The 18,284-nt window shown below is 42.9% G+C and overlaps 1 protein-coding gene across 1 annotated transcript; it reads left to right on the top strand.

The window, feature by feature from the left end:
- The first annotated feature begins 425 nt into the window (after positions 1 to 425).
- On the top strand, positions 426 to 17,992 carry LOC136611464 (colipase-like). The gene is made up of 3 exons (XM_066591103.1): positions 426 to 563; positions 5,101 to 5,223; positions 13,709 to 17,992. The coding sequence occupies exons 1-3, from the start codon at positions 474 to 476 to the stop codon at positions 13,823 to 13,825; spliced, it is 330 nt and encodes a 109-aa protein (XP_066447200.1). The 5' UTR covers positions 426 to 473; the 3' UTR covers positions 13,826 to 17,992.
- The last annotated feature ends 292 nt before the right edge of the window (positions 17,993 to 18,284 follow it).

Below are 18,284 nucleotides of genomic sequence, written 5' to 3'. Positions count from 1 at the left end.
ATGGCATGTACGGAACAAGCTAGCAGGTAGCAGGGCCCAGGTTGGTACTGCAGGTATTCAATTCAATGGGAGCTGTTCCTGCATTAGCAGCCAAGGCTGCTGCAATGTGCATGGCGCTATCTGCTTCCTGCTCCGAGTACGGTGTCAATCACATGATTGAAAATGAGAATCCTGATTGCTTTCCAAGGTTTGCTGCTGGTAAATCTAAAACAAGCTCTATAATATCCAGATTTTGTGCCACTAAACTGGAACCCAGCAAGTTGGCCGGTTATCTTCTTGTCGGCAAACAACACAGCACACATTTCCACATTGATAAAACTTGAAGAACAGGCTGCAGGCAGGTTTATTGCGTTCACAAAACTGAGGCATGCTGGGAAATGTAATGCTTTTTAGCAGGTCACATTATTGTGGGCTAAGTTATATTTAGGAGGATCGGCAGAGGACTGGGTCACTCTGGACGCAACTTTATAGAAATGGCACACAAGAGGATTAGGACCGTCTTGATGTTAGTGTCTCTGCTGTCCTCTTTCGAGGTGGCTCAGCCCGAACTTATCCTTGATCTGGTAAAGTAAATTCTATTCAAGATTTTGTACTTTTATGCATTCATTTAGCTATCTCAGGCCCTTATATTTTGAATCTATCTATCTATCTATCTAGTAAACCTTTTGAAGCACTACAAAACAGGCCAGATTTTTATAGTTGTGTGGAACTTTTCTATCGTTAGCAAATATGATCCTACTAGGAAACATCAAGGGAGCAGAGGGCAAAAATGAAAGCTCCAGCTGGGGGGCTCGATTATTAATTGCAAAACGAAAAGTGCTGTATTTAGATTTTTCATACAGTTGCTAGCACTCTAATGTCTAATAAGAATGGAGGTGGCGGAGGAAGCAGACTTATTGTACTCACAAAACATCTAAAAGGGCATGAAATATAAAACCAGGTGGGCACCAATGATGGTATAGCTCATGGCCTGGCTTGACTTTTGCTTCTTCTGGCAAAACGCAAGGGGGAAAACTTCCTTAGACCTGCATGTTATATGCCCTGGAGTAGAGGGCACCAAATGTATTAAGAAAAGTAGTAACAACATTTTATATGTTACAAACAGCTCTTAGACTCTGTTTACATCTGTGCTCAGAGCCTCGCAGGCTCCACTGTAGATCCGGTATAAAATCCTGGAAGAACAAGTTCTGCATGAATGACGTTTTCCTCTGGTAAACTACAACAGGCTGAACAGAGACCAAATGGACCCCATTATAGCCAATGGGGTCCATTTGCTTCCATCATATAATGGATCTGTTTGGCCAGGGACCAGACCAGGTCAGTCCACAGTAGGTCAAACCAAACTGGAACTTCACCAGTACCCCATAAACTGCTTTTTAACATGGTTTAAGAGCCATAAAGTCCCTGTATAACACTACTATCACCTAGAAGTATATCTAAGGGGAACTTTGCAATATAGGGTTAATTTAGGCGATAATCATGCTGTATACAGCAAACCGCTAACACGGCACTGAGCGAGAAATTGCTCACTTTGCTATAGTTATAATATATATATTCTATTGTATATATATCTTGTCTATGTTTCTCACATCAGGCTAGGCAAAAGTGCGTATGTACACTACCGTTCAAAAGTTTGGGGTCACCCAAACAATTTTGTGTTTTCCATGAAAAGTCACACTTATTCACCACCATGCGTTGTGAAATGAATAGAAAATAGAGTCAAGACATTGACAAGGTTAGAAATAATGATTTGTATTTGAAATAACATTGTTTTTACATCAAACTTTGCTTTCGTCAAAGAATCCTCCTTTTGCAGCAATTACAGCATTGCACACCTTTGACATTCTAGCTGTTAATTTGTTGAGGTAAGCTTGAGAAATTGCACCCCACGCTTCTAGAAGCATCTCCCACAAGTTGGATTGGTTGGATGGGCACTTCTGGCGTACCATACGGTCAAGCTGCTCCCACAACAGCTCAATGGGGTTCAGATCTGGTGACTGCGCTGGCCACTCCATTACCGATAGAATACCAGCTGCCTGCTTCTGCTGTAAATAGTTCTTGCACAATTTGGAGGTGTGTTTAGGGTCATTGTCCTGTTGTAGGATGAAATTGGTTCCAATCAAGCGCTGTCCACTGGGTATGGCATGGCGTTGCAAAATGGAGTGATAGCCTTCCTTATTCAGAATTCCCTTTTACCCTGTACAAATCTCCCACCTTACCAGCACCAAAGCAACCCCAGACCATCACATTACCTCCACCATGCTTAACAGATGGCGTCAGGCATTCTTCCAGCATCTTTTCATTTGTTCTGCGTCTCACAAACGTTCTTCTTTGTGATCCAAACACCTCAAACTTGGATTCATCCGTCCACACTTTTTTTTAGTCTTCCTCTGTCCAATGTCTGTGTTCTTTTGCCCATCTTAATCTTTTTCTTTTATTGGCCAGTCTCAGATATGGCTTTTTCTTTGCCACTCTGCCCTGAAGCCCAAAATCCCGCAGCCGCCTCTTCACTGTAGATGTTGACACTGGTGTTTTGCGGGTACTATTTAATGAAGATGCCAGTTGGGTACCTGTGAGGCGTCTGTTTTTCAAACTAGAGACTCTAATGTGCTTATCTTCTTGCTTAGTTGTGCAACGCGGCCTCCCACTTCTTTTTCTACTCTGGTTAGAGCCTGTTTGTGCTGTCCTCTGAAGGGAGTAGTACACACCGTTGTAGGAAATCTTCAATTTCTTAGCAATTTCTCGCATGGAATAGCCTTCATTTCCAAGAACAAGAATAGACTGTCGAGTTTCAGATGAGAGTTCTCTTTTTCTGGCCATTTTGAGCGTTTAATTGACCCCACAAATGTGATGCTCCAGAAACTCAATCTGCTCACAGGAAGGTCAGTTTTGTAGCTTCTGTAACGAGCTAGACTGTTTTCAGATGTGTGAACATGATTGCACAAGGGTTTTCTAATCATCAATTAACCTTCTGAGCCAATGAGCAAACACATTGTACCATTAGAACACTGGAGTGATAGTTGCTGGAAATGGGCCTCCTTTCACCTTTGTAGATATTGCACAAAAAACCAGACATTTGCAGCTAGAATAGTCATTTACCACATTAGCAATGTATAGAGTGCATTTGTTTAAAGTTAGGACTAGTTTAAAGTTATCTTCATTGAAAAGTACAGTGCTTTTCCTTCAAAAATAAGGACATTTCAATGTGACCCCAAACTTTTGAACGGTAGTGTATATATATATATATATATATATATATATAATATCTTTCTTCTTAGTAAATAGCTACCCTGCTTCCCCAATAAGAAATCCCACCCTGATTTGTGGGGATGGGGGGGGGGGGGCTGAAATATAAGTTTCCCCCCAAAATAAGCCTTAGCCACATTACATGTAAAAAAACATATCAGCAGTCCAATATATACTTCCATCTGAGCAGTCCCCCCCTTCCCTCCCCCGCAGCTGCTCTCGGCTTTTCTCCTCCCCTCCGAGCGGTTTGTAATGGCAGTGGGCAGGATAGGGACAGGGGCGGAGTTAAGCTCAGGCCCCCTCCCCGCCCTTGTCAATAGCCAGCAATGGGAGTGGGCAAGACAGAGGATAGCTTAGCTCCACCCATACCCCTCCCCATCCCATTGCAAATGCCGGAGTGGAGGAGAGAGCAGGTGAGGCGAGAGGAGGGAGACTGCTCAGATGGAAGCATTTATCATCCGGCTGTGAAAACACCAGCTGATATATGGTTGTGTAAATAAGCCCCTATTCACTGTAGGGTTCGAGAAGAAAACTAAAATATAACTTTTAATAAATAATATATTAAAAAGGAACTTGAAACTTGAAACTTGAAACTACCACAAGAGCTGGTGCTGCTACCACTCTGATCTTTTTTATTTTAAAGGGGAATCTTTGGGGGAATATTGAATCCTTCTTAGTGATAGCATCATCTATCTCTCCTATCGCTATCCTTTGCTATAGTTTAGCTAGCGCTACTATCTAGCAAGTGAGGATATTTCTACTACTCTATTAGACGCTGTGCTAAACGCGTTGAACTGCGCAATTTACTGAAAAAAAGCTACGTCTTTATCCTCTATTTACAGCCCCAGGCTGTTTTTTTGCTAGTATTGGTCTGCCGATACCATCCTTTTTTGAAAGGAATCCACCCTAATTTTCTTTTTTGGTTGGTTAGATTGTGTGCAATACGGGGATTTATTTACATCCCAGGCACTTTCTCCTGCTAGGCTGTTATTCCTCTTAGGATTAATTTCCGTTTGGTCTCTAAAAAATGTGCTAGTGAGGTGAAACTTTTTTCTTCCCAAGCACACTCATGATCAAAATCTCCATCAGTAGACCAAGGAAACCTCTGACTAAATTTTGAATATATAAGTGGGGTTGACCCTTTCAGTAAACGGCAGTGGTTACACTATATTCATTACAGGGTAGCCTCTAACTATCGTCCAAGCCGTAAAATGGTCTTTTACTTGATATGAGCCCTCTTTTCTGCTCTTCAGGTGATACGGTATCCCTCATTATACTAGCCTTGTGGGGATTACCTACTGAAGAAGCAACTGGTTTATGTTTTTTTTGTGTGTCCCTTTGGAAACTTGAGATTCAAGTTCCTTTTTAATATATTATTTATTAAAAGTTATATTTTAGTTTTCTTCTCGAACCCTACAGTGAATAGTTTGAACTTATCATCAGGTGTTCGTCCTGCTACAGTGATTTTGTTGTAAATAAGCCCCTAGCTTGCTGGAGGCGGTGTATTTAAGCCAGGAGGACATGGAAGCCTGCAACAGCGATGAAGAGACCAGTGCGAGGGACCTGAACACCGGCTGCTAGGTGAGTATTTTAAGAGAACCCCTCCCCCCCCCCCCCCCCCGAAAATAAAACAGTGTCTTTTGAGGCAAAAATTTATTAATTACAGTGGTATCCCTTTCCTCCTCAGAAGAAGATACAATACGGTATGTGAACCCATCTTTAACCATGTGTTTTGTAGGTTTACTTCTGTGTTTTTTTTCTGCATAGGCTTCTCTATAAAATTTCAAAACATCAAATAAACTACCGGCGAGTCCCAAAAAACTAAACTGTTTTATTTTCATTTTTTAAATTTAGAACATTGGAGAATGTTGTCTTAATAGTGTACAATGTATAAGCAGATGTTGCCAGAGAGAGAGCGGCCTGAGAGTTGCAAGGTGTGCACCAGAAGCAGCAGAATCCAAAGAATGTTCTCCTTCGGTGAGTATCGGCAAGCAGCAGTTGGACTGGTTCCTCCTTTACTCATACTGGCAGCTTTCCTGACATGTCTGTCTTACTAACTACTTGCGTTGCCTATAAAATAAAAACACTCCATTGGCCGTTCCTCTGTTAGAGATCCCCATCTACTAACACATGGGACATCCTTTGGCCTCCAGAACTGCAGTAATTCATCATGGCATCCATCCACAGACATCAGAGACCCAGGGTGTGCCAAGAAAACCTTCCCCACATCATTATTCCACCTCCGCCTGAAATACTGATACCTGATAAGGAAGAGTTCATTTATTCATGCTGCTTGCACCAAATTCTGTTCCTCCCATCAGCACAGTGCAACAGAAATCTGGATTCATCTGAACGGATGATGTTTTCCAACATTGGTACAAATTTGGAACTCTTTTGCCCACTGGAGTTTTCTGTTTCTATTTCTCTTAGACACAGTGGTGGTCATCTGCTGTTATAGCCCATCCGTGCTAAGAAATGATGAATTGTGCTTTTTGGACATATTAAGTGGAGCACCAGCATTGTATTTGGCTGTAATTACTTTAACTGTGCACCACCTGTTCGTCAGAACAATTCTTGACATTCTCCTTTGACCCCTTTTGGTGATGAGTTGTTTACATCCACAGGATCCCCTTTTGCTGGATGGTTTTTCTTGAGCACTCCATTTTTAGTATACTATCCAAACCACTGCATGAGAAAACCCCACAAAGTTGACAGTAATATCCTGGCCCTGGCTAGTCTAGCACCAATAACCAGGCCTCATTGGAAGTCACTTAGATCACTAGATTTTCCAATCTAATGTGGATTAACACTTAGCTTGATCCATGTAAAACTTGTTACTTGATTTTATGCTGCACTCAGGGTCACGGATCTAATTTCCATACAGGGAAGTCCAATCATGAGCAGGCCAGGGTCTCTGATAAAAGGGAGATTCAGTGTAATTCTTGTATCATTTCAATAAATTGGTATTATTATTTGACTATAATGTACAACACAATTACCAGGGGTTTACCAGGGAAAATACTATTGATGAGCTTTCGTCCAGATAGGCCATCAATAGTTGATCAACTGGGGTCCACAACTTGGGACCCCGGCCAATCAGCTGACTGGGAATCCGCAGGCAGCTCCACAAATACAGTGACCATATAGTGATAGATACTAGTTTTGGAGGTAATTTTTACCATTTTTTTCCATCAGGCCCGACCTTTTTTACCTTTATGATTTGTCTCTGCAAAGTTTGCAACACAAACATCTTTGGGTCTTTGCTTTTCCATCACCACACTTACCCTCTACTGACCTAAACCAACTCTGCTGCTACCCCAATTATTTGCCCGTTGCTGCCTTATCTTCACAGTCATTGTGCCTGCTGTTTACCACAGTGCCTACAAATACTGTACTTCAGATAAGTTGCAATAACTATAATTAACCCCCAAAAATAGTGTCACACAGACAGCACCTCTAAAAACAATAGTAATAGATAGTGCCCCTAAAAACAGTGCCAAAACACATAGTGCCCCACATTATCCTACAGATGGGAATACTGCATAGTAATGATGCCCACAGTTCTTACTGTGATCCTTACAAAGCGATGATAGTGCCCTCTTAATAATAATGCATCCAAGTGCCCCCCTAATAGCAATACTGCTCTCTAAATAAACTCATTATCAAAAAAGATCCCACACCTAAGAGGAGTTGTTGGAATCGAATGAAACTTTCTCTGTGTGATTGTAACGTTGATGTAATTACAATATCAGAGCGAAAGAACAATTTATTGCAGAAAACTGAACTTGTGAAGGGAGTCTCTAGTGCCCTGTTGGGCCACCTCTAAGCTTGTATACAGATGTGATACGGGTGAGCATGGAGGCTCTAGTTCCCCGTTGGGCTGCCTCTAGCTTGTATACAAGATGTGATACAGGCAGGCATGGAGGCTCTAGTACCCTGTTGTACCACCTCTAGCTTGTATACAAGATGTCATATGGGCAGGCCTGGAGGCTCTAGTACCCTGCTGTACCACCTCTAGCTTGGATACAAGATGTGATACAGGTGGGCATGGAGGCTCTAGTATCCTGTTATACCTCCTCTAGCTTGTATACAAGATGTGATACAGGCAGGTATGGAGACTCTAGTACCCTGCTGTACCACCTCTAGCTTGTATACAAGATGTGATACGGGGGCATGGAGGCTCTAGTACCCTGTTGAGCCATCTCTAGCTTGGATACAAGCTGTGATATGGGTGAGCATAGAGGCTCTAGTATCCTGTTGTACTACTTCTAGCTTGGATACAAGATGTGATACGGGTGGATATGGAGGCTCTAGTACCCTGTTGTACCATCTCAAACTTGGATGCAAGATGTGATACAGGGGGCATGGAGGCTCTAGTACCCTGCTGGGCCATCTCTAGCTTGGATACAAGATGTGATACGGGTGAGCATGGAGGCTCTAGTACCTTGTTGGGCCGCCTCTATCTTGGATACAAGATGTGATACAGGCAGGCATGGAGGCTCTAGTACCCTGTTGTACCACCTCTAGCTTGTATACAAGATGTCATATGGGCAGGCATGGAGGCTCTAGTATCCTGCTGTACCACCTCTAGCTTGGATACAAGATGTGATACAGGTGGGCATGGAGGCTCTAGTACCCTGTTGAGCCGCCTCTATCTTGGATACAAGATGTGATACTGTAGTGGATATCCGCCATATCTATATTTTCGAGACAATGGACATACATTTCATGTGTAGTGGACAGTGGACCTGTTTTTATAAATGTTATGCATTCTGTATACCAGTTATATGCCACTCACATCCTGAGGGGGCTTTTAAGAATACAAGGGTTAAAGAATGCAGAAAATGTTGCGTTACAAACTGTAACAAACAGCATAGTCCGCCGTGTCCACCAGAGAATACATCTATGTTTGCCAAGTCCCCAAATTCAAATGTAACCACATACAATGTTAGGTGGTCACAACTGTGACTGTAAAGTTACAACATAGTAGTTATACATTAGACGTTAGAATTTCCCTGAATGTCAGTCAGAGGAAGAGAAGGCGGGCTGGAATGGCATCAGTACCCACGTATGCCAAAGATACCAGCGTTTAATATAACAGGTTAATTGTATAATAGTTCAGTAAATAAGGAGATAGAATAATATCTCAGTCACTCACCAAACTTTGGCCCACAATATGTGAACTACAATACGTTACCAATCAGATGGAAATGCCTGGCATCTAAGACTGCATCTGCTCCGGTCTTCCATTTGAAATGTCAGTTGATTTCCCATTCGCATAGGGATAGTGTAGGAGGCCGTAGGTTCCGGCGAGGGCGCACTCTGCGGGGGTTAACTTGTACAGATAGAGGACATGGATACCTGAAAACATAGCCCGGGGGCGTCTATGTCCGCCTTCCGAGGTGAGGTAAGGATTACACTCACCCTAGGAGTAGGGCCTTGTGGGCGGTGGGAAAGCCCTAACGCTAGAGGGACGACCAGGAACAAGTCTGGGACAGAACTGTTGTAAGAGTAAATTAGCCACGTTCTCCCTAATACTCCTGTCTCTTTGTCTCTTCCATTCTGTGTTATAGAGTCAATGTACATTGTGGTCTGCAGGGGAGAAAGGAGGGGCTGTATGGGGGGGGGGGGATTTAAAAAGAGGAACTTGCTGGGAGAACCATTAGTACTATAGCATCCAGCAGTCCCAGGGTAGATAAACTAGCAGACAGTATAAAATTAAACAAATTACGGGGAGTTAGGTATAGATCCAAGTTAAGCGGAGAAGCCAAAGAATGGGAAACAAGCAGGTAGGGACGGGGCAGACTTGACCCGTGTTGGGCCTATGATAAATGTAAATTGTATCATGCATAAGACTTTACTTGGTTGTGATGTGTATCCGAGGATTGCAAACTTTGAATGAAAATATAAGGAAGCAAGTGATCAGCCAAGTTCAGAGGGGTGGAGCTAGATGATGCAAGAATACGTAATGGGTCATCCCTCTCTTGTCGACAAAGGAGGGGTGAGAATCTTGGGCAGCCAGGAAAAGTTTTGTTTTATTTTTTTGTTTTCCTGTCTCAAATTTGATGAGACATTGCAGGCAGGATTCGATTAATAATGAATTCACTTAAAGGATATCACATTTCTAATATGGATAGATGTTTGTGGATTATTCTGTCCTGATATAATTCATGTCTCTTTTATTGGCACTGATGTCTTACAAACCTTGTCTGCATCCATCCAAATGGATCGGTGCCATTTCAGAAGAATTTTTGTAAATTAACTGCTCGTTTGGTGGAGCTGGCTTATGTTTGGCCTGATAGCTGCTGCGGAAACTCAGCTTTCCACGGTTCCTGACAAATTATGGGCCACCTACAAGACAGACTTAGGGAAATTGAATGTACCCCCTATGATGGTATATCGGAAACCAGGATACACACCCCTAAGTTTCGCAAAAAAAAGGGGTGAAAGGGCTAAGTGTGAGACTTGGTTTAAATTGTTAGACTGTACTGAACTTTCTGGCCATGTGACGACAGTATTGACACAAAAGCACGGAGGACAACCACGGCCACTTGGATACTACTCCATGAGGTTGGAGCCAGTGACTTGAGGGGCTCCCTTATGTGTTTGTGCGGTGGCAGCAGTACAGACAATGGTTGACAAATCTTCTGAGTTGGTATTGGACTACCCCCTAGTGGTCCACACCCCCCATGACGTCCAGAGCATACTCATGCAAGTGCAACCCAAGCACTTATCTCTGGCCTGTCAGATCCGGCTACAATGTGCTCTTTTCATGCCTCCCCTAATATTTCTTTCCAATGTTGTACTACCTTGAACCCGGCTACTCTTCTTTCAATCGGGTATCCCGGTTCAAATGGGGGAGGTGGAGGGGGAGGCATAGGTGATCTAGGTATTGCAGATCAGCTATTTTTAAATTCTTTGCAACAAGATTCTGATAAAAACTGTTATTGGAACCCACTGTTAATAATGCATATTTTGAGTTTTCTTTTTGTAGATGATATCAGGGTGAGGATTGATGACTCCAAACCGGATATGCAGAGGTCACACAACAAGATGTCCTAAAAACAGAAGCTCTGCCTACGCATGTCTCAGTGCAAGAAGCGGAACTGAAGGCCCTCACTGAGGCGAGTACAGTGGCAGAAAGTAAGACAGCAAGCACTTACACACTGATTCCTGGTATGCATTTGGCATAGCTCATGATTATGGCCCAATATGGAAGGCCAGACAGTTTCTTATCTCAGTAGGACAGCCAATTAAGAATGGTGCAGCGGTGCAGAGTTTCATGGAGGCCCTACTTCTACCTGACAAAGTGGAGAAGCAAGAAGAAGAAGAAGAAAAGAAGATACTGACAGCATAAGTCAGAGACAAAAACTTTGGACATTGACAAAAACTTTGGACATTGATATACTAAGGACTTTACAGTTACAAGCCAACAAGGAAGAAGAGCAAAACCGGGCTAAAGATGGGAGCAACAGAATAGGACGGCGTATAGCAAACAGTCAGCAGAACTTGCCTACGGCGGTCCTTGTGCAACCATGATGGCCAACTTGTACACAGAAAGACATACCTATCAAAAGCAGCAATGACGTTGACGCTGAACGAGAATGGGTGACACCTGGGTTCTCTGGGTTCTCTGTAGTTGTCCATCATTTGTCCAGTTTTGCATGATCTTGGCCATATGCGAGTCAGGACAGAAGTAAAGCAGCCATATAACACTTGCCTAGACCACTCTACCCATTTCAGAGATTGCAAATTGACTACATTCAGCTCCCACCTGTTGGTAAGTATGAATATGTGCTTGTTGTTGGTGTGTTTTCAGGTTGGAGGCCTACCCTGTTACTAATGAGCAGGTAACCACACAGAAGCTCATGAATGAGGTAATCTACAGATACAGGGTACCAGAAGGGAATGTGTTAAGCGAAAGTACACACTTCACAGGTGAAATAATGTGACATCATGTCTGCTCTGGGTACATCCCAGGCCTTTTACGCACCTTATCATACACAGAGTAGTAGAAAGTAGAAAAGATGAACGGTACCCTAAAATCTAAGATACAACAGGCTATGGATAAAACGGACTAGCGCCTTTTATTAGCCTGTTTCCTCAGTTCTAAAAACATTGTGTATTTAGTTTTTCGCTAAGATTTTGCTTTATTTTATCTGCAGCGCCCTCTGCTCAGGCCACGCAAGAGTTCCAGCGTTACAGGGCCCCCCGGTCCCGCTACCTTGCCACCTCTGGAAAAGGGAGTGGGAATAATCACCTTGTAGTTTTTCCTTTCAGACTGATAGATATGATTATGCACTTACTAATGAGACAGAGGTTCAGTCATGTTGATCAGTCATTAGAAAGCCCTAATTTTGCACTCTTTGTGGATGAATCGAGGTAGCGTCAAGAAGGCAGGTTCTACACAAGTTATGCAGTGTTTACCTGAAGTAGTAAAAGCCAGAACGACAGTTGTGAAGGACCGCCCACTCTACTGAGTTTTCAGAACATTCTGCACTAGAGTTTACTCTGATAAAGAAGTTATTAATTATATTTGTCACCTCTATAGTTATCCTAATTTCTATTTGTTGTTGTGTACAGTGTATTCCAACCCCGATGACTACCTGTTCCACCCCGATGACTACATGCTCCATTGTGTGCCTACCACGATCTGGGACGTCGAGGAGGGTCAATGGTTGAGGATTAATATGGGGTAGTGTAGGGACAATTAGTGTAGTTAGTTTAGTGAAACAGACAGTTTCAAGGGGGGTTTGTAGTGGATATTCGCCATATCTATATTTTCGGGACAATGGACATACATTTCATGTGTAGTGGACAGTGGACCTGTTTTTATAAATGTTATACATTCTGTATACCAATGACAGTACTTTTCCATTTTGTTTGCTCTTCTACAAATATAGATGTATTCTTCATGTATCCAATATATCCACTTCCTCATATATAATGAAACTTTCCATTCTCTAAACTCCTATAGATGTAAGCAGAAGCTAGCATTTAGCAAGAACGCTCTATTTCCCGATTCTTAGTAACTTTAGGAGAAGTAAAAATCAGACACAAGTAACCGCAGTCTGAAACATTACCGCTTCTTAGCAGATGTGCTAGTCGACGCAAATAGCTATGGAAAATTTATACTAATAATAGTGCAAGTTTTAAGCTCCAATCATATCGGACCATCCACACGTGGTCTCCAAGACAACCCACTCATCTCGTCCTGCCTTCTCCGGACTGATACCAGGCAATAACAGATGACCGGATGAAGGAAGAATCTCAAGATGTTTATCCAATAATCAAACAAGACGTTGTATCTATGTAATCTTTGGCCTGCCCAAAAGGGCAGATATGTTAAACTCTTTAAAAGATTCTTCGCGCCCACAAATAAAGCAGAATTAAGGAAGTTTAGACATGCTGAACCCGTGCCAGTGTGAAATCTTCTTGTGCACACAAACAATTCATAACTAATTTGGAAGGGTGCAAACATTCCTATTGATTACACTGTGGATCCACAAAGAAAATCCACGACAATACGGATGGGCATGGAGGCTCTAGCAGCCTGTTGTACTACCTCAAGCTTGGATGCAAGATGTGATACGGGGGCATGGAGGCTCTTGTACCCTCTTGGGCCACCTCTAGCTTGGATGAAGGATGTGATATGGGTGGGTTAGGAAGCATACAGGCTCCATATGGTATCCTACTGCATAACGGTCCACATTTGCTGTAACTGAGCTTCTAGATCATACAAACATGTAGTCTGTCGAAGTTGGCATCCCATATAGCCCCATACATGTTTTATTGGCGATTAATTGGGTGACTGGGCAGGCCACAGAAGACTGACATGTAGGTGCAGGACCTTCCCAAATTGCATCGTAGAGGCATCTCTCTCTCTCTCGTACGCTAATACTCGAACGAGCATCAAGCTTGGCAGAGTACGTTCGCTCAACTCTAGTCACTGCACACAAGGAGCCTCTGAGAGCCTTTTTACAGGCCAAGGGTGGAATCACTTTAAGGTCTCAGGTGGCAAGACCGTTTATCTAATCACACCACAACTCTAATCATTTACACATCCGCCTGAGATGTAATTGCATGCCAGGTTTTGCAGCAAAACAACAACTCCTTCTAGGGGCTTAATTTTTTTTTTACAAAGTGTAGTAATTATGCCCCTAATAATAATTGTACCATCAAGTGCCTCCTTAATATTAACAATATACCCTAACTAGTAATTATGCTCCCCAAGGTTCTGTTTAGTAGTTTTCGTCCCCCCAAATTCTCCCTAGTAATAATTATGCCCCACAGGTGATCCCTCAGTAGTAATTGTGTCCCCCAAATGCCAAAAAATAAAACTACACTTAGCTAATCATGACGGTGCAGAGTCCTTTTCTCTGTAATGACGCTCTTACTGTATGTTTTTCAACGTGTTGTACACGATAAGTATCTCCATTAATCATATCATCATTTTCTTTAGGTTTCTTATCATGTCTACTATCGCTGTCCATGTGAAAGCCGGCTTGTTTGTGAAGTAGACGGGAGCATCATAAACTCCAATTTCAGAATTTGCAAAGACCCAAATGAAGATAAATAAAATGAACCGTACAGCTAACAATGTATAGGGGTTTCCAGACTTCTGTTCTGTATATAAAGGTTTTCATCACATATGTGAGAAGTTATACTACTTCTAATACCAGTATGTTTTGTCTTTCAATTCTTCATGATCTTCAATTTTTCAGGATCTCTGATTCCTTCAGTAAATCCAAAACACATGTAGAGGACGCATTTAGTGCAGATTTTTATAGTGTGCAATTTTTTGTCACATGTGAGAGCACCCTAAGGCTGGGTTCTCACTCACCAGAACCCGGTGGAAATCTTGCAGTTTGGCTGCAGCGAAAAACCGTGAGATTCCCGCCAGGAATCAGCTGCTTCTAAACCCGCAGCAGTTAGCTGCAGGTTTTGAAGCGGCCCGGCTGCTCGCTCTTCCGCTGTGGCCAGCGCTTCCATAGACTAGAGCGCGGCCGCAGCAAAAGAAGGGAAAAAATGAACATGCGGCAGCCGGCAAATCCGTGCCACAGCGCCGGCCTCTGCCGGCTTTGTCACGGTGGATTTACCGTCGTGTGTAGACGAGATTTCTGAGAAATCTCGTCCACATGGCTGGCTAACAACAGGATTAGCGGCCGCAGGAGGATTTGCCGGGGCTAAACCCCGGACGGAATTTCCGCGGTAAATCCGCCCAGTGTGAACCAAGCCTAAGTGCATGTTGCCACCATATACATTTAGCACTTATCCATGGGACCTTTGTGGGCCTCACAGTTCAGTAGAATGGGAGTCCCAACTGCCAGTGTATTCACACACCTCTTCTCCCCCTAAAAGTATGTCAGCTCTACTGCACTAAAGAACAGTTCTTCACAGTAAGGGGTGCTGTGTAGAGAGCGCCCCTACAAGTCTACTATGGCATAGCAACAGTGGCATAGCAATAGTGCTTGAAGGGGCTATAATTGCACCACGGGCCCCTCTAACCACTAACATTGCTGGGCTTCAGTCCAGACGTATTGCAGTTTTTTTTGTTATTATCTATTACATCTTATGACTTGCAGTGAATGTAATAAACGATGACATACAAGCTGTCCATGGACTGCAGGTCCCTGTGTGGAAGACTCACATGAACTTGCAAATGCACACAACCTTCTTCCTGTCACTGCAGATCCCTAAGGTGTTGTCTGTCAGAAATCCCTCAGTGTGTTATGTGTGCCCCCACCCCCACCCTCACAGCCCTTGGAATGTCTACATTGAATAACCCATAAGGGTGATGTCACAGTTGGAAGAATCACAAATTTTTTTGAGCAATGCGAGAGTGAGGGAAAATGCAGAATTATGAAACCAATGATTTTCAGTGGTTTCATTCCCATTTGCGATGTTTTCACTCATGCAATGTGGAGTGGAAAAAAAAACTGCAGCATGTCCTATCTTTTTGCGTTTTGCTTTTTTTTTTTATCTCCCATGTTTCCCTATGAAGCCTCCTCTGCATTGCAAAGCACCAATCTGCGATTTTCCTGCGATGCGTTTTTATCATTAGAAACTCATATTATCTATTGTGATAAAAACGCACGACAAAATCGCAAGTGATAGCAAGAAAAAGCATAGCTGAAGCTCAGACATCTCATGAGCAAAATTGCGTTTTCAATGTGATTTTCTGAATAGGTCGGATTCCGCATGTGGGAGACGGCAGTGGAATATGACTCCAACCGCGGCTGGCGCCCCTGCGTACCTGTTTAATTCTGTATTGCTTTTGACTGCAGACACTCACCATCGGTCATGTGCAGTATAGATTTTTTTTTCTTCTATTTTTGTCTTCCCTGTGACATGGGTACCTACAACCTATCCATAGTGTCAATTGCAGATGGGCCGCGGGTCAAACGGTATCCATTGACTTCAATGGAAGCCGTCCATGCGGAGCCTGCACAAATATAGAACATGCTGCGATTTTTCCTCTGCTTGCGGAAATAGCAATTTATATCTGTGAGTGTGTAGGAAAAAACGATTTTGCATAACATTTTCTGAACGGTATTTGCCGCGGACGCCGACTGCGGATTCTGCAATGCAAATCTGTTCGTGTCCCACCGCCCTTAGACTCCTAACTAAAGGTCCCTTTACACTGTGCGACTGTCAGGCCTGTAAGCGCCCGGCAGCGGTCCCAGCGACTGTTGCTCTGCTTTTCCCCAGGAGTGATAGTGTGTCAGATAATGGAGGCGGAGTGGCTGGAGATCTCTTCTCTCCACACACTGTCTGATATATTTCATATATATGTATTTTTTGGGGCAGACCAGAGTAGCTGTGCAAGGGGGGGCCAGGCCAGGCCCATGGGCCTTTAGCTACGCCCCTGCTCCGACATTACAAAGTGCCGTATGGATAAGTCCTATATAAAATTGTGCCCCAATATCTACGGACCAGTTTGCTATTGTAACCTATTCCTGTTCCTATTTGGAGTTTAACTCTGCTTCTAGACCACCCCCCACCCCCGCCCGATAGTCATCAGCCTCAGGGTGGTTTCACACAGGCGAGAAAATCATGCGATTATTGTGAGAGTCAGTAAAAAAGCAGATTATGAAACCAATGATGTACAATGGTTTCCTTCCCATCTGCAATGTTTTCACTCATGCGATGTTGAGAAATCAAAAATTTGCGTCGTGCTCTATCTTTCTGCGATGTGCGTTTTTTTAGCTCCCATGTTGCCCTATGGAGCTTGCGTTTTATCAACAAACCTGCGTTGCGATTTTAAAATTAGAAAGTCCTATTGACTTTCGCGTAAAAAAACGTGCGATTTTAACGCAGGTGGCCGCAATGCGATGCAAGATTATTTTTTTAAAAAAGCATTGCTGAAGCCCAAAAATCGCAGGAACATAGATGTGATTTTTCTGCGATCTTTTCGTGGCAAAATTGTAATTCCCCGTGTGAAACTAGGCTCATACTGACTGGCACGATTACATCATCACATCAACTAGCATGCGGTAATGCCGGGTGCCGAATAGGTGGCCTCCCCAGACCAGAACACTAAATTAATTCAGACCCCAGACCAGAGCCCTAAATACAATCAGACATCAAGCAGACAAAAAGAATACTTTGTAACAGAAAGAGGTAAAAAGTCCTTCAGTCAATCCAACGTAAATAAAAAAAATAACAGCTTTATGCAGTAATATTAAAACAGGACCTGCATAAAATGCTATCCATATCGCCTGCATGACTCTTACTCACAGCAAAAGTAAACAGCAGCATAGCTTCCAACACAGTCATAAACCTGCCCTTGACTCCTTTGTGCCTGTAAAGGCCCATTTACACGCAACGATTATTGCTCAAAATTCGTTCAAACAATGGCTGAAAAAATGATTTTTAGGTGAGAATAAAATCCTTTCTACAGCTGGAGGAAAGATAAGAGGGACAGCACGCTGTGTTCTCAACAGGAGCAGTTGATTACATTGTATTTAGCTGACAACATGTGGCAGCCTATGCAAAGAGAATGCAGCTGAGTGCAAAGTTCAGACCACATGCTGGAATTTGCAAACAGCTGCTGGAGGCCCATTTATTCGCAAATGATGCTGACAAAGTACTAATGGGAATTAGTGCCCATTAGTACTTTACGCAAAACTATTGCTCAAAAGCCATAAGTTTAACATATTTCGAGCAATAATCGTTGCGTGTAATCGGGCCTTAATATAGTACTATGCAAATGTTTTAGGCAGGTGTGGAAAAAACACACCCACACTAACATGATATCACCACTGTTTAGATGAAAAACTCTACGCTTATAGGAAGGACAAAATAAAACGTTTCCTGGATGAATGGCAGCCATGGTTAAATGATATTCAGCCAGAAATAGAGGCATGCAGGCTATTGGGGAAGCTGACAAATCCTGCGAGGAGGTAGAGGTTATAAAGTGTGAACAGACAGAAGACTCTGGTGTCTCTTGGTATAATGATATGAAGGAATGGATCCCACCCCCTCCTTCTTCTTCCTCCACCCCCTCCTTTCCCCTCCCCACTAGTTAAATCTCAAATCCAGTTTCCCTAAGAAATCTTTGCTTCACATTTTACTATTATTGGTTCAAATGTTGATGTTTCTGATAATTATTAAATGGCGGAGGGAAGCCAGTCAGGTTTCAGCCATTTGTTGTTAAGTAACATATTTGTTGTATAACGACTGCTGTGAGATTTGTACGTTAATGTTTTATTACTATCTTCAATAAAAATCATTGAACAGTAAACATTCTGTAAAGTAAGGGTCCGTTTAGACCTGCTGACTTCTTGTGTGAATGAGCGATGATGTCAGAGTTCACTCGGGCAGCCTGCTTATACAGCAGATACATCGTTGGCCTGAGAACTCATTCAGTTGTTCATTCACTGTATAAGTGAGAATGACTGAACGAGCGCTATCTATACTGAACGATTAGTGAACGAGTCAGCGATGATTTTTATGACTGCAGAAAGTGAATGATTAACGAAGAGCGAATGATTTTTATGTCATTACACTGAATGATTATCATTCATTTTAGTTCT

The sequence above is a fragment of the Eleutherodactylus coqui genome, chromosome 2 (genome assembly GCF_035609145.1).
Source record: "Eleutherodactylus coqui strain aEleCoq1 chromosome 2, aEleCoq1.hap1, whole genome shotgun sequence".
Classification (NCBI taxonomy): domain Eukaryota; kingdom Metazoa; phylum Chordata; class Amphibia; order Anura; family Eleutherodactylidae; genus Eleutherodactylus; species Eleutherodactylus coqui.
This window is presented reverse-complemented; position numbering and strand designations above follow the sequence as displayed.

Coding starts and splice junctions, on each gene's coding strand:
- LOC136611464 (XM_066591103.1), top strand. CDS start 474: ATGGCACACAAGAGGATTAGGACCGTCTTGATGTTAGTGTCTCTGCTG. Junction 564..5,100: donor CCGAACTTATCCTTGATCTG/GTAAAGTAAATT, acceptor TTTTAAATTTAG/AACATTGGAGAATGTTGTCT. Junction 5,224..13,708: donor CCAAAGAATGTTCTCCTTCG/GTGAGTATCGGC, acceptor CATTTTCTTTAG/GTTTCTTATCATGTCTACTA.